Consider the following 26,826-nt stretch of genomic DNA (forward strand, 5'->3'; position numbering starts at 1 on the left):
CTTATTTTATTTTTTATCTTTATTTTATATTCATAATCAATGCACCAATGCAACAGTTTAATCTTTTGACTCCTACCTTTTGGATTGCAAACGTTTTTTTTAAATATAACAAATGTCAAGCTCTCTGAGCCTGTCTCAACTTTCTGCCGGCAGACAGATAATATGGTCCAGTCCTCCGTACCAGAGCTTTATTACCAGTAGAGATATCCACCATATTGTTCCAATGCTGATACAAAACTAAGTCTGTATCTGACTGTACCTCAGTATAGACGATGGCCGTCATCCAGTAGCGCTTGCTGGGCCGGGGGACTGACAGCATGGCCCAGAGGAAGATGGTGGTTGGAAGGACCAGGGTGGCGCAGGAGGCCGATACCATGTGGTTGATGATGATGACCAGGTAGCACACCATCTCTGAGTGGGCCACCAGCATGTTGTAGAGGGCGTAGCAGAGCTGGAGGATCAGAGGCTGTTTTGTGTAGAATTTATCCGACTGCTCCAGCTCCTCATCATAAAACATCCTGAAAGGACACAAAGAGACGGATTAATTTGGTGTTTGATTATTTTTCTGATTGTAAAAGATTACAGAAACATGAATATCTGGGTTGATCTGGGTTATTCTTGATTCACAAAAATGCCTGCAATCATGGGTGGATTACTGGGCTAAAGTGATAAAATGTCACATAAAGAGACACAAACAACCACAAAGAGATGCAAAAAGACCACAAGGACATGTAAAACAACCCGTGACTACAAAAAAGACACAAAACAACTACAAAGATATGCAGAACGACCACAAGGAGACACAAACAGGCAACAAAGAGATACAAAACAACTACAAACAGATTTAAATCAACAACAGAGACACTCAAAACAACTAAAAACAGATGCAAAACGCTCAAATAGGGACAAAACATGACCACAAAGAAGCACAAATAGAGAAAGATTTTACCCGTTGTTAATATTTGTTTGCAGAATTTACATTGACATCTTATTGAGATCTGATGGCTCGGTTTGAAACACACACAGGCAAGTTGTGAAGGGCCACAAAGAGACTCCAAACGACTACATTGAGATGCAAAATGACCACAAAGAGCCAAGATGACCACAAAAAGACACAAAACAACTACAAAGAGGCACAACATGACCACAAGGAGATGCAAAACAACCACAAAAAGATGCTAAACCAAGCAGCAAGAGGCACAGTAGAGAAGCAAAATTGACCATAAAGACATGTAGAATGACTACAAAGAGACACAAAATGACTACAAAGAGATGCAAAATGACTCAGAATGACACTTTCAGTCTGTGTGTCTTGTTTCCTATGTAGGAGGGGTGATGGGTCTATAACATATCTGTGCCCAGGGCCCCACTGTCTCATAATCAGTTTAACAAGTACTTTTCAATCACAGACTGCCACAGCAAAGAGGACCTCAAAGTCTGGCTCATGTTAAAGTTAATTTTTGTTGTTGTTGTCCGGATGTACAGCAGTATATTTTTGTACCTAGATTTATATGAAATCTGCAGTGCACCAATGTTCATGACTGGTGTAGCTTGGTTCATTTGAAAATTCGCAATATCAGTATCGACAGGATTAAGCATTAAATGGAAAGTTTTTGATATTCTGTAATACAGAAACACTTCAGAAAGTAATCAGAAAGTGTATAGTTTAATACCAATACCTGTGGACGACACAAACTTACACCTAACAACTTACAGGACACACTAGAAGCTATTACTAAAATGAACAAGATGAATCTGCAGCAAAAGGTTTGAGACAAATATCTGTTGATTGTGACTCCTGTGAGGCTTCATGCTGAAACAGGTTTTAGTAGTTGTAGCACTTACTTGTTGAGCAGCAGTTCGCTGGCGGTCAGCTCAGTGGTCATCGAGGGCAACATGATGTCCGACCTGCTGTCTGAGCGGCTGTCAGAGGTCATCACCATGCGCCTCTTCCTATCCATGTCACTCTCGTCATCGCTGACTTCCAGACGGTCGAAGCTGACGGCCTTGCTGTAACTGGGAGGCACGTCAGCGTCAGACGTCTTGGAAACATCTGTATCGGGGGTGTAGAGCTGCCCGACCCGCCCGTCCGTCTGCATGAAGTCCTGCTGATCTCCTCCATCTTCACTCTCAGGGGTGAAGTCTCTCTCCTGGGCCGAAGGGGCAGGCTCTGTCTCCTCCAGCCTGAGAGAGGGGCCCTCATCTGGGCCGAAGGATTCCCAGGGAGCCTTTTCTCTCTCCCCTCTGTCCTGGTATTTTGGTACCTCCTCACCCTGCAGTCCCTCCTGGCCCTCACCCTCCTTCTCCTCCTCCTCCCTCCTTCTCCTTTGGTTCTGCATCGCTCCGGCTGTTGCCCTCGGCCCCCTCACTCTCATCCAGCTGGTGGGATTCCCAGGGAACCTGCTGCTGCTGTTGTTTGTCTTCCCCTTGATCCTGCTCATCCTCCACTTCTTCTATGGTGTCTGTGGTGCCCTGTCTGGAGTAGAGTGTGATGCACTGGGTCGCTTCACTGCAGGGGGAAAAAACAGCAGGGATTGTGTAAATATAAACGCTCAAGTCTATCCGTTCACATGGAAATATAAAAAACTGGATGCCTGTTATAGAATCAGCCAAATATCAGAAAAATATCTGCTCACTTGCACATCCTCAGCAGGTTCCAGGTGTACTGATATGTAAAGTTATAACTTTCCAACCAATATTTATTAAAGCCTTTTCATTCTAACTATCCACTATCTTCTTTTTCTAAAACAGACAGCATTTATAAGCAGAATATTAAAAAAACATTTAATAAACTATAATTTGATATTACATTTTTAAGTGTTTTTAGTATATGTAACAAGTATAACATCACCTATAAAGACATATATTTGTATCATTTATGTATTTTACAATACTATATTGTCATTCACTATTATCTCCACATATATTTGTATCATTTATGTATTTTACAATACTATATTGTCATTCACTATTATCTCCACCAAGATATTATCTATTCTGCCTTGTGTGTGCTCTTTGTCTGTCTGTCCACAGCTAATCTCGCATACTACTGGACCCATCAGCATATTATTTTTGTTTCCATTTATGACTTTACGCTCAAGGTCCCTCTCATGGTTACAAGGATTAACACTTTTTGAAAACATATTTAAATGACCACATATTCTATTGACTGTTTTAACCATCATTGACTGCTGACTCTTCACTTTTCCCACCTGCTGGTAGGGGCCGCAAGTGATCAAAAACTGCTTCAGTCTTTTTTTAAGTACAGATTAAAATTGTTCCTGTATTGATGTGCATGGCTTGTTAAGATAATTGCATGTAGCCATAGCATATATGTATGTATAACTATCGCTTAGCAAATAACAAACTAAAAGGAGCGCTAACTACAACATAGGGTAGGAGGAGAACTAGTTAGTTGTTAGCAGACGGTGAAAGTACTGCAGTGTGTTTGGCTAACAGAGCTAACAGTTAACAAAACCAAACACACAGCAGGACTGACAGTTTCTGTTCAGAGGAAGCATTAAATCAGTCAGCATGAACCGTTACACAGTGAACTGCAGTTTAGCTGCCCGGAGCAGGTGCAGACAGCTGCATGGATTAAAATGAGAGCGTATCTCTTGCTTCAGATGTCCAAGTGAAAAAAAAATCTGATACGCTTGCGGTCTAGACGAGGCAATTGTAGTGTGTATTGATTCAATCAAACATTACAGCAGTGGTCTTTGCAGAAACACCTGGAAGAGATCTGCATTTCATATAGTGACTTTTCTAGTTATTTTGTTAAAGTTGATGACAAATAGAGTAAAAAAAAACTATATCTGCTTACAACTACACAATAGTGTGTTCCAAACCATTTATTAATTTATTAAGATCAGTGTTTTTGTTGTTGTTGTATGAAGTACTGTATGTCTAATGATCACTTAAACAAGAAAAGTAGTGTTCCAATCCGAAATTACAGACAGATAATATCTGAAGAGAAACAATCCAAGAGCCATGGTTATCTTTGCATTTTTGACAGAATGTAATATACGGGGTTAAAAAAAAAAGCCATGCAATGATTCTGCTGAAGTGAAAAATCAACAAACAATGATCTGGAGAAGTCTTTTGATAAAACAGAAGTCAGGAGCCGTGATGATCTTCTTCATGTCCGTGACAATAAGAAGTAACACATGTGTGTGAATGGATGATGCATAGGCCAGGCACCTGGAAATGAAGCTGCTGCAGCTTTCCATTGACGAATTGGAAACATCCAGGCCGTACATCTTATGCAGTTTGGGCCTGGCTCGCTCGCTTGTTTTGGGAATGCACTCTGGCATTGCATCCAGGTCTTCCAGGGTGGATTGGCGAGAAAACAGTGTGGTGGCCTCGGTGAAGGCACTGAGAGATGGTAAGAGTGACACATGAAATGATTAGTGATGAGAAGGATGAGATGGGATCTATGTTAGGTCATACAGACAGGAGGGATTCCCCATATGCTGTGTAATAAAAGCATCCAAACTTAACGTTAAAAAATGTTTACTTTGTCACATGACCAAAAAAAATCCTGACATGGCAGAGACAGCGGATGAAATGGCTCAATGTGATGTTATTGGAAAAAACCTCACAGCTACTGTCAATGGCTGCCAATTACACCATAAAGGGATGGTTCACCCAAATGGCAAAAAACAGTTACATATTCTCAGTTAACTCTAGGGGTTTGTAGCCATGCAGACAGTTTTGGTTTTATAGGATAAGGGTCTGAGATATCAGTCTCAGTGATTTTTACTTCCAATATAAAGACGATGACATTTAAAGAAATTGAAACAAGATCTTATTCCAGAAAGACGTCCCAGTCACCCTGGAAAATCCACAGAAAACACACCATAGGAAGTATTTCTCTTGCAAAGTTCCAGAGAAATTGTTCACACATCACAAATGCTGTTGTTAAAAATCTTTAAATGTCCTTTTAAATGTCATATCTCAAAACCTGGACAAATAAAACCTAAAACTCTGCATGTCTAGACAAGAGGGAAGTAGGAAAAACATTAATACGAGACACCCGTGCCAAAAATGTATGCACATGTGGAACTACAATTGATAAATCGAGAGCATGTTTTAGTAATATTACTATTGTTTTCCCAAAAAAGAACGGATTATATTTTTATGACTTCCACCTTGACAATGGACAATTTTCAATAAAAAATTTAGGGAAAAGAATCTAGGGAATTTAAAGAATTGGCACGACAGTGAATTAACGTATAAAAAACTAAAACATATCGGTGTCCTGTCCAGTCATGTTTTAACAAAGAAAGAAAAAAGATTTTTCTGCAGTAAAGCTCCTAAGTATTTAAATGGCTTATTTCACATTGCTTAATCTTAAGACCTCAAAAGATAAACTAAATAAAATTTAGAAAAAATGGAAAACCTAAAATGGGGCAGAAAGTTCAGGGAGGAAGAAGTCATGAAGCCATAAATATTATTTTTTGCTGTGTCTCTCACCACTGGTGAACACTCCCTGAAACGATGGTGACTCCTTTGGTCTCCCATGTTGCATTGCTGAGGCTCTGTGTACCTGGATATGCTGTCTCTGGAGGCTGTGGAGTCCTGGCTCTCCATGGGGTAGCCTCTTCGCCTTCTGCGGACCCTGGTGGAGCCCGAGGCCAACTCGTCCTCACTTAGTTGATCAAAACTGGCCTGCCTGGACATGTTGAGCCTCATGGCCTTCTGGTAGTAGACGTGGATGCTCTCTCTAGATGGCACGTTACCCTGGAGGGAGAAAAGGAGTTAAATATTTACAAATATTTACTTATTACACCAAAGTCCTTCAATTGGCTTATAAATTGTTAAAAAAAAAACAAGACAAATTCTAATTTAAAAACGTACCTTTTTGACCTCTCTGGTCAGCATGCAGCGCTCTATACGCAGCACAGTGGAGATGTCGATGTACTCCCTGCACATGTCATTCATCCACTTGGTGAAGCTGTCCACCGTCGTCTGGAAGAGCACCCACGTGAACTTTATGATGTTGAACACCCGCTTGATGATGTTGTCTGACATGACACAAAACACCCACATTAGTTCAACTTTTCAGGCTGCAGTAAAGAATTGCAAAATGATGGCTCTTAGTGGCAGTAAGAAATATATCTATATATATATATATATATATATATATATATATATATATATATGTTGAAGGAATGATCGTGAAAGATTATGAAAAGGTAAAATAATATGAAAAAAAATATGTTTGAAGTCTGTGCTATTTCACCAAAACACTTCATGACACAGAAGGAGAAACTTAACAGCACAAAATCAAGTCCATCCGTTCTTTGAAGATTCATAAAACAATTTTCTTGAGGAGAAACCAACCTGGACCACTAGACTTCTTGTTTTCGTCATCTTTTTCTTGCCCATCTGAGAGATCACCAATCTCTATGGTCACATTACCTGCTGAAGTACAGTAAAAACACCTCATTATGGTGGAAAGAATTCAATGTAAATGAAATTCATTCCCACTCATGACTAAAGTTAAAGTTTGTTTCATGTGAGTAGACTTGCTTACTTTTTTTCTTGCTTTTTCTGTGTCTTACACCTTTGGTGTATTTTTTCCAAAATTTGCGTTTCTCTTTCCCCCGAGCCCTCAGGGCCGCTTTGGGGTCTGTGATCCAGGCGTGATAAAGAAACTAGAGAGCAGAGAGGGAGATTAGTGTCGATGAAAGGACATGAAGAATAGGAGTCTCTGAGGTAAATTATTCAAGAGCAACAACAAGCAAAAGGAGGAATTAAACACCAATTCAAGGTGGTTTTGTACGCTTTAGTCTCTCAATTACAAATCATGTACTTTAAATTACAACAGACCATTTTCGAAACAATACCTTCACTTTTTAAAATTATTCCACAATAACATTTTCAACATATAGCTCTCAATGTTTCTCAGTAGCCAACTCTCACATAGCTGCTCAGAAATAAATCTTTTTCAAAAACAGTCCATTCAAAAGTCTAGTAGAACTTTTAAAAAATATATATATTGTATATTTCTGATGATCCATTGCCTATCTCAAGCAAGTTTTCATACTCTGCAGTCGTTAATGAACTGAAACATGCACAAACCACTAACTGCTGATAACGACTGACCATAATAACTTATAACTGCAAAGCTCACAGCAGTAGACCAAATTAAAAGGTCAAAACAGACAGGAAACACATAACCCAACCAATATAATGGCAGTATAATGCTCCAGTTCATGCAACCAACTTCAAGTCAAAACAACATGCAAAAGGGCAAAGGCCAAAGCATTTCTATTCCAGTTTATGTTTGATGATTTATGCCAAATTAGCAATTGCTTCTGATGTGGATAAACTCATCTAGCAAAGGTGCGTGTGAATAAGTTTAACATTTGGTTATTTCTGCAGGAGCAGAACACCAAACATGAGCTGGAAAGGCAGTTTGCTGCGGCGTTAGTTGTTACTTTAAGTGATGTTGATATATAAAGCAAGCTGTGTTGAATAGTTCTGGTGGTGAGTACCTTGCCTGCCTTGACTAGATACTGCAGTATAGTTTTAGGCAGCTTAATGATAGACTTGGGCAAAGCCAGAACAGCAGAGGCAAACTTTCCAATAGCTCGCTACAGAGAGACAGAGTGGGAGAGGATTAGTAGAAAATGATTTCATATTATTAGAAATATCGTTAGGAGACAGTGAACAAAGGAGGATTTGGATACTGTGAAGGTAAACCGACATATTTAGTCACATCTACTAAATGTCAGTATTCAAAACCCTTTAACATCTTTGATCCTTAAAAAAATATATTACAAATTAAACATCATACAATTTCTAAAATAGAAATAACACTAAAATGTTAAAAGAAAAGTTCACACAAGAAATGTTTGTTTGAGAGATACATTGTGCACTAGGCTATTTTTTGCAAGCAATGCATCCTTTTATTTTTAGTTTATTGAATGTTTAGCATATAAAATCTCAATCTGCTTAACCAATCAGCGGATACAGTAAAGGTTAGAAAGTGACAAAGTATTTCTTTATACATTTAATTCCCTCCATTTCAGAGGGAAATATTGCACTTCTTACTCCCCTTTATTTAAGACAGAAGCAGTTATTTCAAGAATAAGATTTTACACATGAAAGACATAAGCTTATAAAACTAAACATCAATAAATAGATAAAGACGTGGTGTGTGATCTTTGTGACTGAAAGCAGTGTCTGCTGACACGTTCACACGTTACAATAACTGCAGAAGCAGTACTTTTTTACTTCTGTGCCAAATACATATATTCAAGCATACTTCAGTACTTTACTTTAGTATTCCAGAGTTTTACTTATATTGAAGTATTTTGACATTTTTGTATTGGAACTTTTACTTTAAGCAAAGAATCTGAGTACTTTTTCTCTGGATACAGAAAATATAAATGAGTAACAAGTACAATATTTCCTTACTTCAAACTGTTAAGTACATGAGTAAACATACTTTATTATTTACCTCGGCTGAATACAACATCTTCATCAATAATAAATCATGTAATTCAATTAAATAACTCTGACAGAGACAGAATTAAAATCGTATTTCACACTAGTGGAAGTTACCTGAAACGCTGACTTCTTTGGCTGTTCATCGTCTTTTTTCTCTTCCTCCAACTCTTCATCCTCACTGTCAGTTTCAAACAAGTAATAGTCTCCACTTCTAACCACTGAAGGGGGCAGAGGGTAAAGTGTCGTTATATTCAGTCAAACAGAGGCTGAAGTCATTCATCTTTTTTCAACCACATTAAAATGAGCTTCAGAGAGGGTTCCCTTGCTGAAAGGAAGATGCAGGACAATCAAACCACTTACCGTAAAATTCTAAGTAAATCACTACTTTAAACATTTAACTGACTTTACAATAAGTCATGATATAGACACACATTTAAAAAACATCAGAGACATGAAAGGATGAAACAGAAATGCAGAAAACACATAATGTTAGTATGACTAATAGAACTATGAGCACATAGCACAATGAAGGGTGTCTATTAAATAATTATTCCTTATTCCAGTAAGCACAGTCGCCTTTAAGCTACTTGACAGAGCAAGTGACTCCTCTCTACAGCAGTTAAGTGGGATAGACAAGGCTGACTTATGTCCTTGAACAGAACCGCAGTAGGCGGGAGGTGAGGGAGGATGCTGGGATATGAAGATGAAACATCAAATGACAAATAGATGAAATGCAGAAATAATTTGAAAATGTCATGTGGGGGCGTAGAACGACATGAGACATGAGTTCAAACCAAACAGGCGACCACTGTATTGACTAACAAAGATGCTGGTATTTTTTTTTTTATTTACCACAAAGAGAGACAGCAAAGGTCGTCCAGTAGTCTAGCAAAGGTCATTTATATATTCAATCACTGGTCCAATCGTTCCCTTTTCATTTTCTCCTGTTTGGTGATCATGTCCACAGGCAAAGAATGAACAAACCCTTTCATCCTTTATTCCAGTACTGACAATAAAGGCGGGTCGACTTCATATCTTTGCATGAAAATGTTTTATAATGGAGTGATTCTCTACTGTGGGCTCTTTAGGTAAGACCGCGGATTATGTTTTAAACAATGTCAAGTACAAACCTCCAGACATTAGTCATTTTCTCTTGCAAAAGTCTCATTGTGTCTATTTAAGGCAACCCTTCCTCTTCACCGATACTGACACGGTTTTAAAGATCATCTTGAGTCTGAAGAGCCTCTCCACACATAGTGTACACGAGAGCTGCAGGTAGTAACAAGAGCCCTTGAATAGAGACAGAAAAGGACTAAAGTCTGAATGGAGTGACAGACTATTGTGTGTTGGTGCCTTCAGAGCCCAGGGGCAGTATGGGAATCCTCGAGCGTTCTGGTCAAGGACACAAGGGCCAATCAGAGTGGAGGAAGAGAAAAAAGAGGTTTGGGGGGTCAACCTACTGGAAGCATGGTCAACCCACGGCCTCCACCACTGCTTTTTTTTGGTCTTGGCTTTCGTTCGCTGTGCTCCTAAAATTTCACAAATACATCAAGGCAACATTTCATAAGAAAATGAATTCTTCTGCAAACTTCAAGGCATATTTTTTTTTCTATATTAAGCTGCTTTTTTAAGATCAAATACTAATGCAAATACATCGTTATACAACATATGATAATGAATTAGTTTGACATTAAGGCATTGATGCACTCTCACCCATCTTCCTTGAGCTCTACTAGCAAACATTTAACCTCAACACCAACTTTTCTAACATTGACTGCACAGACAGAGGCAGCCGTGGTCATACCTTCATCATCATCCTCCTCGGGCTGGACGAAGGCCGGTCCGTCTCCAGACTCCTGTGCCAGGCTCAGTATCCTCTCCTTGCCCCTCTTAAACTTTTGCTGCCTCACCTTAATGCGCTCCATCCTGATTAGATCAGAGAGGCAGTGAAGAGACACAAAGTATCGACACAGAGGAACATCACTGATGGCCTAACAGACTGACCATGAACATATCCAGGCTTCGTATACAAAATTAGTGTACGTTCTGAAACAGTGGAGTGCTCATTAGAGCGGGCAAGTGGATATTATCAGAGCTCATGAGTAACTCCTGAGATAAGTATAAGTGGAGGGAATACATTGACTCCATGTTGTGTGATATACTGAGTGACGGCTTCCTGGAAACAGTAAAGACCGAGCCAGGAGTTGCTTTTAACACAGAACAGATTTTAAATGGCTTTCCTAATCATGTTTCCTTGTGGACTAAATTGAGACTCATCAAAGATTTTCAAAGTCATGAAATATACATAACCGTGCTGGATGTTTTAGTAATTATATTCTATAGCCAACCAATTCCATGAAATGACAAAAAACAACAATTATAATATATATATACACATACTAATATATCTTATTGAGCTGTGCCATAGAGCTCCATTATTGTCCAAAAAGTATTAAAAACACATCAAAGAGCCACACTGTTGCACTGGCTGACCTGTTTCTTCATTATAATGAACAGGCACGGTGTAGTTTATTTTGAGTTAATTTTACATACCGTCCTACTGTCGCAAATACCTATTAGAGCACCAAATGTGTATTAATCAGCTGCTGAAAGTAGTCCCCTAAAAATGCACTATTAGCAACAGTTTGAGTAACATTTGCTATAAATCACAGCGTAATTACTGAGCCTATGAATTTTCTTTGTATCTGTTAACTTTCTTTTCTTTTTTTTTAAAGCACAATGAGTAGGAATTTCCTAAAAAAACTCCAAGTTCGTTCCAAGACAAATTCTAATCATTATGCCTTTGAGATTTCCATCTCTGGTAGGAATGGATGGGCTTTGGACGGAGTGCCATAGACAGTCAAAAATGACAGAGAGAGAGACTAACACATTGTTGGTTTTGGTCTTTTCATGGGATTTGTTGACAAAACTACAGAATAATGCCAGCCTCATCCTTCAAATAAAAGACAGGCAGCCACTGTCACAATATAAAATTTTCACTGCAAGATTATTGTGGCAAAAATAAGTCACAATAACGATATTATTGCTATATCTATAGAAAATGTGAAAAAATATATCATTTTATCTTTGTTTATCGTATGTTTTGTGTATTTGTTTGGAAATTATTTACACCATATTATGTTGATATGATTATGTGTGTTATTATTATGATATCATTCGTTTTCAAATATCACAGTTATCGTCAACACTGGTTTATTGCTATATTGCTCTTCCAAAACTTCCCCTAGTATTGCATATAATGCACCTCACCACCAAACCACAGCACTACTACACATGGAGTAATTCAAACAGTTGGAGTCTCACTGTCTCTTCAGCTGCTCTACAGATTTGCGCTCTTCCTCCAGTCTCGCTCTCACCGCCTTCACTATCGTGGCTTGGAAAAGCTCCGCCCCTCTGAAACACAATCAAATGTTCAAATCAACCAGAGTCAGAGAGAGTGTGAAGGCTTTATCCTACTTTACCATTTACTGACCAAAAGTATATTCCCTTTCTTTGGAAGCTGAAACAATGTCACACAACCCTTCAATGTGTTTATTGATTCCATATTTATCCAAATACAACATCATAATATTGAGGAAGTCAGTAACCAAAGGAGCCCAGTTGAATTTTACTGAAATACCATTGAAATTAACTCCACATTATCTCTCACGCATGTTTCTAATTACTGTAGTTTGTGTTTCGTATTAAACACTGACAAGACGCATATCATTCCAAACATACTGACAAAGAACTCCAGAACAGATTTTGGATTTGGCAGACATGTTTTCTTAATAAACATCACTAGTTTTTTTCTTTTCCCTCATGTCAAGATCTTGTTTTTTACATGTTCTTTGCTTACTGAATAATTCTTGCAAACCTTACGCCTTGTAGCATCGAAGCGCTCTTGTGTATTTATCAAATAGTCAGATTCGTAGACTTTTTCACAGCATACTTTTTAATATGTCATGGCAGTAAAAGCCAAAGCAGGCCAAAGCAGGCCAAAGCAGGCCAAAGCAGGCCGGCTCAGCCTCATCTGCGTACCTGCACGCAAGGATCTGCGACGCTCTGATATCAGCCACCACGTGGAGGAAGTAGTAGCTCATGAAGACTCGTCTCTGCAGCAGCAGGAAGGCGAAGCAGATACTGTCCCAGATGATCCCGGCCTCACTGCTGGGCAGCCCACATCCCTCTAGGATTGGTGAAAGTGACATTTATTATGAGGGTTAATATCAAGAATGTTAAATTAGACTTTTGTTTTATACGGAAGCCCTGAAATCTATGTGAGAACCAAACAATATTGGTGATCCATTTTTTGTGTGTTGAAACATGGGGGGATAAAAAAAAGTTTTGTCCCGTTGAATTTTTTGTACATTGTTTTTCTTCATCTGTCAGTTTTGTAAGGTCAATTTTTTTTGTCATGATCATTTTATTAATTGATTGTTATTGTAATCCTTGTTTTCCTTGCAAATTTCCTTGCAAATTTCCACTAATAAAGGATTATCTTATCTTATCTTATCTTATCTTTTGGTCACAATAAGCTGAAGGGCATCACTAGCTCATGTTCTAAATAGCACTAAAAGCTTTTATGTTTTCTTCGGGTTAGTTTGTTTGCTTTTAGTCCTATTAAGAACATGGAGTAGTGGTGCACCTTAGCCTCTTGTGGCCAAAATGTGAACAACAACAACAAACCATGTCAAAATGATCCTGAAAACAAACAAAAAAATCCACCTGTTTTCACAGATAAAAATAAATTGAAAAAAGTTAATTTGATCCTGGCAAAACTTATTTTCACCACCTGTTACCCAGAAGGAATTTAAAAAAGATTATCTTGGCAAAACCTTTTTTTCCACATGCTCTTCAATCATAAACGCAAACAAAGGATGCACTGAACTAAATTGGCCCTAAGAGATAAGCCTACAAAATAAACAAGGGTGTGTTTGTTTAATTTCAGCCTTTTGGGAAAGTCACTCTTGGACACAATCTAAAGCAGCAACTCACACACACACACACACACACACACACACACACACACACACACACACACACACACACACACACACACACACACACAACTAGTAGTTTTGCTCCTCCTGATATTGAATGTCATTTTCTTGTGAAATTTATTAGCAATCATAAGATGCACAAAGAAGTAAAATGTTGAGTGAACTCACTCTGGTCTGCTTTGACTTTGTTAACATCGTATTGCTTGATGGTGCAGGCCAGACTGAACAACTGGATCAACCAGCACCGGTCCTCAACCAGAGAGTTGATGTAGCCACAAGCCAGGATCTAAGAACAAGAATACTTTATTTTAAACTTGAATACAATGACTTATTTTATATATTATATCTTTACATATCTTACTTAAGATCTTTGATTGCACATAACACATAGGCAGTGTTGGTATTAACTAAAATATTAAGAACAAAGAAGTTTATAATAAATGTGTTTTTCTTCTACATTCATGCAGACAGAGCTTTTAAAATCTAAACATTATATCGTTACATGTACTTTATGAAGGATTTCTCACTGATCTTGATATACAATTTGCGATAGACTACTCACAGACAAAACATTCTTCATGGTGATTACAAAGATGTTGTAGGCGATCAGGAAGTCCCAGTAGTGGAGGATCTTTTTGATTGGTTTGAGCAACAGCTCACCACCAAAGAGCAGGAAGTAGAAGCAGGCCACCAGGTAGCCCATACAGAAGACGCTGATCCTGGTTGTCCCCGTGATGAAGATGATGGTGAGGACGAACCAGAACAGGTAGCTAAACATGATGACCTTCAGCATGTCCAGGTAGGACCTAGAAGACAGAAGTGAAAACGATACGTCAGCGTTTTTTCTCCCAAAAAATACAGATTCCACGGATAATTTAATAAATTATGATGCTTTTGTTGCTCCAAATAGAAAAAAATTCCCTTCAATACCCAGAGGTGATCTGACATCAGTAAACACAACATACAGAGCATCCTCATTCTGCAGCATAAGCAGAAGAGTGTCCACACATACTGTGTATTCGATGTGGCTCCTTTTTAAATAGCTGTATTGCCTCTATTATCTGAAACAAATACCCCCAAAAATACTCGTTAGCTGCAGCTCTCACTTCTTTTAAATCAAGCCTGAATTATTTTCTGTTTGCTGCTGCCTTTTATTAAATAATTTCTTACACTGCACTGATTTATTCTTGTATTTTATTCCTTTTCTTTTTCTAATTTAGCTTGTTCCTATTTTCTATTCTCTTGGCTCTGTAATGACTTTTAATTGTAATTAAATGTCCTTTGTTTTTTTACTTTGTTTTATGTGAAGGGCTTTGAACTTTTTCCAACCAGGTCTGCGTGACATTACATGAACACAGCATCACGTTTACCAACACAGCTGGTTAGGGATGTAAAGATGAAGCTCTCAATTGATACTATTCAGAATGTTTTTAATTAATCTGAAATTGGGCATTCTGCATAGTGAGTACTTCTACTTTTGGTACTTTAAGTATATTTTGATGATACTACTTTCTACTTTTACTTAATTTAAATTTTGAATGCAGAACTTTTATTTTTAATAGAGTGTTTCTACACTTTTGTATTGTTACTTTAACTTAAATAAAAGATCTGAGTACCTCTTACAACACTTGCTGAATTTAATTTTAATCTTATAGCAGCTCAATTAGTTTATTTTGCATTTTCCAGAGCCATGTTAATCACCTGTTATTGTGAGCTCAATACTTCAGTCACCTGGTGACAACAGAACCAACGCCTGAGCAAACATGGATGGATTCGGGCCAGCTGAGCTAAATTGCTATTAAGGTAGCATGCTTACCACATCACAAAAGTCAAAAACAACATTTCAGTTCATTCTGTTGCTGTGTGCATAATCGGCCCATCAATCACACTTAGTGTATCACTTAGTGTCAGGACACCGGTAAGAGTTTGATCAATGAACGTGAGCCAGAGCTGAAACCTGACTCCTGTCACTCAGCACAGATACATGTACACTTCATGCACCTGTGTGTCTAACATGCTAAAAGCATGTGTGTGGACCCAGTGTTTTCTTCTGTGAGAGACCATTAATATGATGTGTGGAGTGAAAACATAGGAAGCAATGTGCATTAATTTGATGGACCTGGGGAAAACATGGCACCACAACAACATCTGCACAGTTTAGGAAGCAGCTCTGATGAAGTGGGTTCGGATCGGACAACACGTTGATGGGCCGGAATAGCTGAGTGAGTGTCCTTCTTCATCAGGGGAGAGAATACCTTTTCCATACTTAAAAGCTATTTATTGAGTTAGAGTACCGGGCAAAAGCGTCTGAGTCGCGGAGTGACGGACAGAGTGTTTTTGTGGATTATGGATTTTCCCCCCCCCCAACCCGTATCCGTAATACGATCCTGGAGGGAAACGATGGAATAAGTGCAGAGCTGCTGTGGCGTGGACAGACGGGCTGTACAGCTCTCTTTCTTTCTACTTGGGCTTGTTGATGGACGCAGAGTGCGTTAATAAAAGACTTGTCCACTTTGCGCATCAAAACAGTGGAATGTGAAGAGCAACATAATCAATGACTGTGGACAGGTCAGGATGCTCTCGCTGTCTTTCTAACTCGCTCTCTATTTCCTTGCCTTTCAAAACCCTATCTTCCTTATTTTTTATTTGCAAAGTCAGTTTCTAGCTCTAGATTAAAATATCGGACGACAGCCAAAATTCTGAATTATGTATATACACTGGGTATTCAGTAACATCTCTCACTAAGCTACTGTCATCTGTATTACCTTTATTTATCCAGTATAAGGGATTTGCTGAGCAAGTAAGTTCTTATTCAGCACCACTCCACTTAAGATTTCTACACTTACACAGATGGCTGCCAAGTACAACAACAGTTTTCTACTGACTTGGCCTCTGAGCAGTGCGACTGGAGAGGCCTTGATACAAAGCAAGCAAGCGTCTTACTCAACTGCACCTCAGTGGTTGTTGCTGAAACTGAGGAGAATGATACCTTTGTTTAACGTTTCTAAATCTTAAACCTGAAACCATCTGCTCCACTGCCTTTTAGCCCAATCGCAGAGTTCAAAGCTCCTCTTGGTGACTTTGCACAATAGCTGCCCCCCTTTTTGTTTTGAACATGCATTAATTGATTTGTTGGCCACTTGGGGGGGCGGCGAAACAAGTTGACATATCATCACCTTTTAAGCTGTTATGGTAAACCAGTCAGTTCTCATTCCCAGGGCGTCAAATACCGAATAACAGGTCTTTATCATCTACCAAGGGTGATGTTAAGATAATGAATTACCTTTGCTGCATTACAGCTACATACCAGTGAACTATCCAGTAAAACATAGACCAAAATAGGAATATCTACACTCTATCACAACAATGGTAAAACTTTAAAGTTAATATTTTTCTCTTAAAAGGGTATATAAAAAAGTTTACCTCTACATAGACACTACAAGACTTCATGCTTTAATCCAAACTGCTTCTCCATACTGTGGGATGTAACCCATGCATGATACGAATATAAACAGATTTTAATAGCGCTGCATGTTTTGATAACATTTTACTTTTGACTTAATTGGAGACATCTAACATCATTAAGCATCAATTAAGCCGGCTACTTCATTTCCTTTCCATTTCTGTGCCTTGTTGTCCTCCATGTTAATGCCGGTTCAGTGGAGCTCCAATGGCACCACAATTATCTGTTTCAAGTGAATCTATTGTAAATTATAGTGTATGTGTTGAAATACAAGTGTATTTCAACACATATGTAGCCCTTATAGCCCTTATAGTTTTTTTTTTAAAAAAAAACTCAGGGCAATTTTTGCTGCAGTGTAATAGTAGCATAACTTTAGTGTAAATTGCTGTACCTGCAGTGGATGAAGTCGGGGACGGGGTTGTGGACGCTAAAAGACGCTGCGTCTAGGTCTCTGCAGATCTCCACGTTGTCTCCAGCCATGATACGAATCGCCGCCTTGTTTTCATCATCAAAGACCTGCCTCTGGAGAGAGGCACACAGCAGCAACATGAAGTCATCTAGAAAAGGAGAGAGGAGAAATCCTACTTATGCTAAGCCAAATCTTGCCAATACTAGAAACTATAAGGACAAATCATCAGTATAATAACCACTACATATACGTCAATCAGAAAACATACAGATGAGGAACGATGGATTGGGTTGGGACAGGAAATCTGGAACATAGAGCCACATGACCACATTGGAGTCCGTGGTAGAGTTTGGAAACCTCCAGGGATAGTCTGAAACGAAGACATGCACCATTATCATCGGACATTCATTTATGTAAAAACACTATAAAAAGGTCAGGTATATTATGGAGCATAGGACTTAAAATAAGAGCAACCTAGTCGCCAGAATAAAATGTTGACATTGTACATTTCTACAACCTACGGATATGTTGAATCTCGACTAAACCAAAAACGCATTTCATATCAACATTTCTACATACCAGTATATCAACATTATATTGTTATTAACCACTGGTGACACTTTTACCACTTATACATTATGTTTAGGTTTATGCAAAAAAACTACTTGGGTAGGTTTAGTAAAAGATCATGTTTTTATTAAAATAAGTGTATTACTTTTGGTTTAACACAGGATACAAACACTGGTTCCTGTTTGAAAGTCTTGTGTTTGTTTGATCCATTTAGACACCGCAATCACGCTCAACCTCTTTTATACGCAGACTTTGATTAACGTTATTGTGATACCTCAATTACAAATGTAATCAGGAAAAAAGTATATTCCCTCGAATTATAATTGACAATGCAGTTTTGTTACAAACTGGTTGAGTTAGTCACACAAACCTTTACAGGCTGCTGGTGGGATCCCGATGCAGACAAAGTACTGGAAGGTCAGCATGCAGGCCAGGAAGAAGCAGTACTTGGGCCAGATCTCAGCTATGGCTTTCCTCCTGCGTCTAAACATGACTGCGATCAGGGCGAAGGCGTGAAGCATGGCGTAGAAGTCCATACGCTGCCCGATAACATTGACTACCAACAGCAGGCATGTCTGAGAGAAACATACAAGGAATACAAACGTGAAGTGATGTTTTCAGATAAAATCATCCAATTTGTTCTAGCTCTTTTCACTTGTCTCGACCTCAAGTCCAAACTTGTAGAAGAAGTAGTTGATGAAGTATTTGATGAAGCGGATGATGCCGATGTCCAGATGCTGTCGTGTGATGTCATGGAAGATAATCCTGGCAGCTGGAGGCGACAGTTTGTTTCTCAGCCTGAAGTATTCCTGATGCCGATAAATGGTCACCTCAAACGCTAACAGAGCCAGCATCAGGAGGTTGTTCTGCACAGATGGAGAAAGTCTTTAAATATGCATTATATATGTATTAAATGAAAATTTTAACAACTGATTGGTCATTTATAAAAAAAGAAGAAAAAAAAGCTTAGGAGCCATTTTTTACTTATTTAATTTCTGGCAACCTTTGATGGAAATTTGGCATTTCATACCCAAAAGCTCAGTTTGAACGTACTGTAATTTACTTTCATCTGACGTGCTCTTTATCTTAACATTAATCGTCCAATATAACACGGGGTGAGAAATTGATGTACAAATGATCATTTTGGGTGTGAAGTATTCCTTAAACATAGCATTTGAGACCCTGTTGGTCAAATATAATTCTCGTTTTGCGACTGTTAAAGGAACAGTCACTTCCTGGATGAAAACAAATTGACATTTTTAAATTTAGGTTTTTGCATGGATAAACAAAAACGATATAACGTGTTAATTAGTGAGCTTTAGAGAGGCTGATAGGCAGATTTTGTTACCTTCGGAAGGAGCCAGGCTAGCTGTTTCTCCCTGTTTCCAGTCTTTGTGCTAAGCTAAGCTAATCAGCTGCTGGCTCCAGAGAACAGATTTGAAAGAGGTATCAACCGCATCTTATAACTATTCCTTTTACAATTTTGTTCATGATCATAGTTTAATGAATTGTTCTTCCCTTGCTGTGATGATATTATGTGTATGCTGCAAAAGTTCAGCTGAGGAAAGTTTCCACTGCTCACCCTGATGTAGCCCAGAAGGTCAGCAGACTTCTCCAGGCCGACCCAGTTGGCTGGATCCACTGGTCCTTTATACAGCAGAGACTTCTTCATCTCAGTGGTCAGAACCTCTGAGTAGACCGGCTGTGGACAGAAAATGTAATTGTATGAATGTAGTAAAAATAGATTATTACTGCATCTTAGGATAGTAAAGATAACATTAAGCAGTATGTAGTATCTACAACGAGGGTCAAAGAGCATATTCTGATTATATTCACCGGAGTGCAGTTCCTCGAGTAGGTAAGGGGGTTTATAGACTTCAGCTGGTACAACATTTTACATACGATGATGACACACGTCCAGACAGTGCAAACACTGGAGGCAAGGGGACGATACTGGCTGTAGGGCAGTGCAAAGGCCCAGGACGCCAGGAACACATAGTTGAACAAAGACACCTGCACAGGAGACAATATAGGCGATGAGGACAGAAAACAACGCCACACATACATCCTTTTTCCACTGACATTCTCCTTTTCTAGGAGACTAGCATTACTATTTTTTTGTGTTACAAGTTTCTGAACACTTTTACACAGCACTTCAAATAAAAAAGGTGAAAAATAATGTGAGGCAAATAAAAAAAGGTCAAGAATAAATAAAAGATCATTACATTACATAAATCTAAGTCTATAAAAGTGAGTTTTAATAAGAATTTAGAAGCCTTTGCAGCTTATCCTGGCTAAACCTCTCAGTCAGTTGGTGCCAAACTCTAAGAGCCCTGATGGCAAGAAAACAGCTACTACAGTTCGCCCAAATACCCGCAGACTATTATCCGGCGAGTCTGTGGTGTAAAAAAAAATCCTGGTTTATTTCAAATTGGTTCAAGTTGGCACAGTGTTGCAAGAGACAAAGTTATTTTATAGAGTGTATGAGCAATAAATTCGACCAAGAAAATGTGACCAATGCCCAATGTAACTATAGGAGCTTGTGATTATTTAAATTTAATAACTATTTGCTTCAGTACTTTATTAAATGTACTTAGTTATTGAAGGTTGTGACATGATAGTCTTTCATTTTCAAACAATGGCCTTTTTGAGGCTTTTGACAGTGTAGCACTTGGGCCACTGTCAAATGTAAAATCCACTTTAAACATCTTTGAATCATAAAAAAACTACTTTTATCTACTGTTTAAACATCAGTAACTCCATCTAGCATGCACATAAAAAAACTTCAAATCGAGAGCAAAATAATCAACTGATAATATAAGTAATCAATGTACACAGTGGATGCTACCGTGAAGCTGACCAGTCAAATCACAGTCAATCAAACTCAAACATGATTGATAGAGTGATTCCCTGTTGTTGTTGAAGATATTGATCCTTGTTCCACATTGTAACCTCAAGCTTTCATACCTCACTGACAGAGACCAGGACAATGTAGCAGGACACGATCTTGATGATGTGGATCTCCAGTAACCACCAGATGAACAGCTGCAGTTTGTGGAAATACTCCAGGAACTTGAGGAAGAGCACAGTCAGACGGTCGACCACCAGGTGCCATTTATTCTTCAGATCTGAAGAAGCAGAGAGATAGAGAAAAAAAAAAAGGTTTATGGAAAAACAGCGAGATTGAGCAGGTGCAAATGGAAAGTGTTTCCAGGTTTTAATTACAGCAGTATGTCCTCTGTTTGAACAGCATTATTCCTCTGCCGGTATTTTGCTTAGATGTCTTCTCAGACACCAACTCAAGCTGGAACAAACTGATAATATGATTCTCTTTTGTAAGACGTAACTAATTGGAACAACAAGTTTTGGAATTGGTCCAGTATTGAGGTAGTACGGTGCATAAGGCAGCCAGGAAATATTCAGCCATGACATTGAACATCTTTTAAATAATCAGACACTGACAACACAGGCACTCATATATATTGGGTTTTTGGTCTTGTTTTTGTATTACCATTATATATATATATTATATATATATATATATATATATATATACACACACTCACCTTTTTGTTTTAAATGTCTGTTTCCCTCTGCGACTACCCTGTTTAGTTGTATTGTTGTTTTTGCCACTGAATAACTTGAAAGTGCAATTATTTAATTTTGCTAGTTACGTTGAAAATCCAATAAACAAAGTGTTACGTTGAAAATCCAATTAACAAAGTTTTAGAAAAAGTAATGATAACTTCTTCCAAAGATAATAAGTAATCGTTTAACCAAGACAGCAAAACATTTATATAAAATGTATTATAAATTTAAATCCATTTAGTAAACATGCAAATTAGTCAAGAAGTTAGGTTTTTATTGAGTTTGTTAGAAGATTGAAATGGGAGTGACGTGTGTGACAATCTGCATGTTGGTGAGGGAAAGAGAAATTTCAACATGTACACCATTTTATAGAGTCAACTTAACAGCTAAACATGTGTTTTACATGTATTATGAAACTGTAAAATGATTGTTAATGTAATATTTTCCCCATATGCAGTAAAGATGTCAAGATGTATGAAAGCACAGCTGAAATCTTCATTAACAAGCACATTCGAAAGTGTTGCTTTAATTACCTGAGAACGACAACTTAACATTTGGTTTTATATTCTCACAAAGGTTATTAAACCTGCAGCCACAGTTTGGTGGGTGTATGTTTTCACAAAGCGTTAGTTGTTAATAGAGGCCCCATTGTTTGGATAAGAAAACTCTGAGAGGGCATATAGCTCATATAGCTTGCAGCTCATTATAAACTGAGAGGCCCTGCAGGGTTGTGTTTTATCACCTATTTTATTTTCTGTGTATATAAACAACATTTAAATTTAAGATCACTGTGACTGTCCGCGTAAATATGCTAACAGTGCAGTGTTAGTTGGCTTTAGCAGGACAATGTTATGGGTGAAAGTGACCACTTGAGCTATACTCTGAGTCAGAACAGACGACCAGAGGTAAATCTTACAGAACCCCAAAAAATCTGCAGTACAACCGATTTTTACAGCTTTACTCAGGATGATGAATGGCTTGCTGGTGAGAGTGCAGGCAGCAGATACTTGGGCAGCAGACTGAGCCTCTCTCAGAGAGCTTTGGCCTTTAAAAAACTGTATGCAACATACGTCTTTTGAGCAGACTGAAGAGCTACAGGATGAGAGAGATCTGTGAGAAAAAGTATCCGTGCTCATGATTGAAAGTGCTCTGAAGCTGCTTCAGAACAGAACATGTGAACCTCAGCTGTAAACACAGTGAGAGGAGAAACATGGCCGGCGGTGTGGGAAGCTTTGATACACTTTGGAAGGAAAAACATGAAATGATGAAGTATTTAAATACCTGTCTTAAATGTGAGCAGCAACACAGCCTCTAGATGAGCAGTTTTATTATCATATGAATTTGTTTTGATATTTGTTTGTTCACAGGCACATTAAACACAAGCACTTTCATAGCACTTTGTATGACGGCCTTGTCCAAAATGCATTATAAACTTATAATGCCTTATATTCTGCTTGTATATACATAGTTATAAGCACTCATAAAGATTTCATAATGCTTTATACCAATAACTAATAACATTTTCATAGTGTATTATAATCCGCATAGCTATAATACATTATACTCTTTTTTAATGCATTATTATTTGATTATAATGTATAATAATTAATTGGTCATTGTTTAGAGTATAATCCTTGGAAAAAGTGATCAGTAATAAAGTATTATGATAATTGAACTTATAAATCTTTATAGAATGCCTTATAACGACTTTGTTGAATACTAAGTTCTGATTTGTCTTTATAGTAAACTGCCGCTATGAATAACAGGTTGTTGCTATGGACACAGTTCTAATATCCCTACACAGCTAGACTAGTTTCTTTTTTTAAGCGAGAGCAAGAAAATGATTTCTAAATCCATAAAATCATTTTAAGATCAATAATTGAGTGAAATTATTATTTTATTTTGTAACCAAGCAGGTTTTAAGTAGGCTACTGCTCACACTGTCTGGGTTCAATTCAAAGTAATGACTGACTCGCTGTACATTTTACCTTTACTGGGATTACTGTTATAAAGCTTTATGAATATTCAGTGCTATAAGCAGTCCCGGCTATAAAGCATTATAGACAATTTCCAAAAATTGAGGTGAGACACTAATGACATTTTGGTGAAATTACGTAAAGAGTAACGCACATCTGTCAGAATGATATTGTGGTGTGACATCTCTTTAATAGCATTTTAATCCAGCTCTGTAAAATAATGCTATTCTAAAGGCACATAAATTAGTATAGTACTACACTGGAGGACATCATACGATTGTTTTTTAACCCAGAAAGCTCAGTCACCACTCAGACAGCAAAGCTAAACGTGCAGCAGATTCCCATTCAAAGACAACAATGCAGGAGCCGAGCCTATAGTGTGTTTGTTATTGCAGTCTGGCTGCATTCACCATCTGCTTCTTCATCAAACAGTGCCTGAGAATGGTGTTGGGCCTGACTCTATATCAACCGAGGAGGAGTAAAGTAGGATGAGCAAGTGAAGCTTCTAATGAGGTTAAATACTGTAGCTTTAAATGCCACTATTTGCCATGAATAAAAGCTTTACATTTACGTTAGTATCAAACTGATCAAACCTGAGCTCTGCTCGGTGCTCGGCTCTGGCTCCGTCCCAGCGCTGTAGTGTTGGCTCTCCTCTGTGCTGGACTGTCGCGGGTCGGAGAAGCTCTTGGGCTTCTCGCCAGTCATGTCAGTGTCATACATCACCACCACCAGGGCCTGCTCCTGCTCCTGCTCCTTCTCCTTCTCCTTCTCCTTCTCCTGCTCCTTCTCCTTCTCCGTCCCCCACTCTCCCTGATCCTCCTGCTTCACCTGTGGCTCCTGTTCCTCTCTGGACAGCCTGGCGTCCACAGAGTTGGCGCTGAGCATGGTGAGGTCTGCCAGACTGCCATCCTGGTGTACCAGTCTGAAGATATGAGAATACGTTATTACAGACACATGCATGCAGACTCACACACACACACAACTGCATCTCTATACTTATGAGGACCTTAAATGACCTGATGTTCTATTTAGGTGCATTTTTTAGGGGTCTTTCTTTCGGGGCAATATTTGGAACTACGAAGTAGCAGTTGACAAAAGTCTCACCACACAGGTCCATTTAGTAGCATTTCTGATAAAATCACTCAATCTTCCAGTAGTAAATTAAATAAAATCAGAACTGGTGCAATGATTGGTGTTGGCGCTGGTCTTCCTAATTTCTAACTTTAGGGATTCTTCCTAAACTTAGTCAAGAAGGCTGAAAAGAGAAGTCAAGGCGTCATATCATTAAAATCTAGTCTGCACTTGACGAAAGGTCCAATAGCTGCTGACATTCATAGAATATGGGGATGCATCCGCAGTCGGCCTGCCTGGGTTGGAATGTATTTTTATACTTATTGACTGTTGACATTTGACCCTGTCATCATTTTGAAAATATCTAATTTAGAATTTTAGCTTTTTAAGCCCTTTTTAGAGAGATTGGAGAGAAGATTGTGAAGATGTGAAAATGTGACCTACACCTATATCATTCCGCTAAAAACAAAAAACTCCCACTAAAGTGGGATTAACTTTAACATATTAGAAAGTAATCTGAATCTGATCTTAATTCTCACAGCAATTTAAAGAAATAAAGTCAGGGATAAAATCCAGCCCTGTTTCTACATAATTTATCATGTCTTATTTCTTATCTTTTTGAAGGCGTTCTGCCCTCATAAGTATATAAATACAAAACACATTGATACATGACTCCAGGTGATTGTCAAAAGGCTCTGATGCAGATGTTTGGATGGGAATCACCAGCTGTGACCACTAACTGAACAACAGAGCAGCATTTCATCAGGCATGAAACCGATCCATAAGCAGTGCACATTCCTTCTGCATTCTTTAAGACAATATATGTTGTTTGATTTTTTTGCGGGATGTTTTAGGATTTTTTCTTCTTGCAGGAGAATAATGGTAGCATCTGAAGGGAGGCATTAACCCTTTAAATTCCTTTCAGGCAATGGGTAAAGGTCGTGTTTATCTTGCATGAACCGGCCGCATACCAAGGCAAGCATTTCGTTATCCACTGGTCAGACTTACTTGCTCTGTTGAGTGGGAATTTTTTGCTTGATGCTGCTCAGAACAATAAAGTTACACAGAAGTCAAGATGAACAGAGAGGAGAGACACCGGCAAAGGCAGGCTGACACTGACACTGACATTATCAACGTAGGTTTATTAAAATAAATGAAAAATGGCCAAAAGGCTCCTGTGGTTTGGGATAGGCAAGCTTTTTCAGGAGGGGGCGATTTTCTGGGATTCAGTGCAGAGAAGTGGGTGTGTGGCAAGATACTAAAAGGGAAGAACAGTTTTAAAATTCAAACATGCTTGTTTGACACTCCATAAAACTCTTAGAGAGAAGTGGAAGGGTTTTTTGGGAGGTAAAAGGCCTGGGCTGGGTTTGGAGGGCGGTTAAAGAGCCATAAAAATAATAGTGAACCCAAAAAGAGAAGGCTACAGGCAAAATAATAATACAAAAAACCTGAAAACGAACACCATTCATGTCAGTAAAATACATAAACTCTCGGAGTAAGATATTTCAGAAAATCATCAATGTATCATCTTTGGCAAAAATAGGGTAACACAGACAATCCAACGAGGGGGGAATGGATCAATTGCAACAGGAAGAGGATGTTGAGGCTCAGAGGTGAACTGGGATGGTGAGGGATGCCACAGAAAGCGAGCAGATACCCACCTATTCATGATCAGATAGACACGGCCATTGACTTTAGCATGGCTGTGTGGAGAGAGAGGTGGCAGAGGAGAGATGGCAGAGAGAAGCAGAGCAGAGACGAGCTGAGCAAGCCGCAGCAAAAAACAATGGAAAATCCACAACAACACCGCCGTAAAGTTAAACACACACCACAACCCAGACTGTGGAAATTTGAATGTTCTAACACGGAGAGCACAACAAAGCACACAACGACAGATGTGTGATGAGAACAGCGGTTATAATGGGTGTTTAACAGGGTGCGTTAAGTGTGATTATCCAGAACAGTGCGAGATGAAAAGGGATGAACATTTTCACCTCACGCTCAACTAAGGTCTGTTTACATGCAAATATTGTCAGTTTTTTGGAGTAAGGGGCATTCTTCAGTATTACTGTTTATCAGCGTTCAGTTTTATCATGTGCTGATTCAGTTTATGCATCTCACATAGCCTTATTTCTTTTTTTCTTGTTTTTGAGAGCTGACTTTTTTGCAGTATATTACATTTCCTGATGCAGTGCATCTATACTAGATACTAGGCTAGTTTACGTTACAGCTCAGCCGAAGAGGACGCAATTAATGTTTACACATCGCGCTGTCAAGAGCGTGAGC

The 26,826-nt window shown here is 38.6% G+C and overlaps 1 protein-coding gene across 1 annotated transcript in view; it reads right to left on the reverse strand.

Moving 5' to 3' along the window:
• LOC129112692 (piezo-type mechanosensitive ion channel component 2) overlaps positions 1-26,826 on the reverse strand; it is a 78,420-nt gene that overhangs the window by 10,660 nt on the left and 40,934 nt on the right. Inside the window, 24 exon segments of the mRNA XM_054624899.1 lie at positions 260-518; positions 1,846-2,324; positions 2,326-2,509; positions 4,201-4,374; positions 5,549-5,742; positions 5,860-6,026; positions 6,346-6,423; positions 6,539-6,659; positions 7,503-7,601; positions 8,575-8,678; positions 9,921-9,989; positions 10,265-10,386; positions 11,785-11,874; positions 12,502-12,649; positions 13,632-13,749; positions 14,026-14,269; positions 17,318-17,483; positions 17,604-17,705; positions 18,276-18,480; positions 18,571-18,771; positions 19,488-19,592; positions 19,742-19,918; positions 20,873-21,033; positions 24,063-24,391. Of these exon segments, the coding sequence (XP_054480874.1) occupies positions 260-518; positions 1,846-2,324; positions 2,326-2,509; positions 4,201-4,374; positions 5,549-5,742; positions 5,860-6,026; positions 6,346-6,423; positions 6,539-6,659; positions 7,503-7,601; positions 8,575-8,678; positions 9,921-9,989; positions 10,265-10,386; positions 11,785-11,874; positions 12,502-12,649; positions 13,632-13,749; positions 14,026-14,269; positions 17,318-17,483; positions 17,604-17,705; positions 18,276-18,480; positions 18,571-18,771; positions 19,488-19,592; positions 19,742-19,918; positions 20,873-21,033; positions 24,063-24,391 (4,096 nt within the window).

This window comes from Anoplopoma fimbria, chromosome 3, assembly GCF_027596085.1.
Source record: "Anoplopoma fimbria isolate UVic2021 breed Golden Eagle Sablefish chromosome 3, Afim_UVic_2022, whole genome shotgun sequence".
Taxonomy (NCBI): domain Eukaryota; kingdom Metazoa; phylum Chordata; class Actinopteri; order Perciformes; family Anoplopomatidae; genus Anoplopoma; species Anoplopoma fimbria.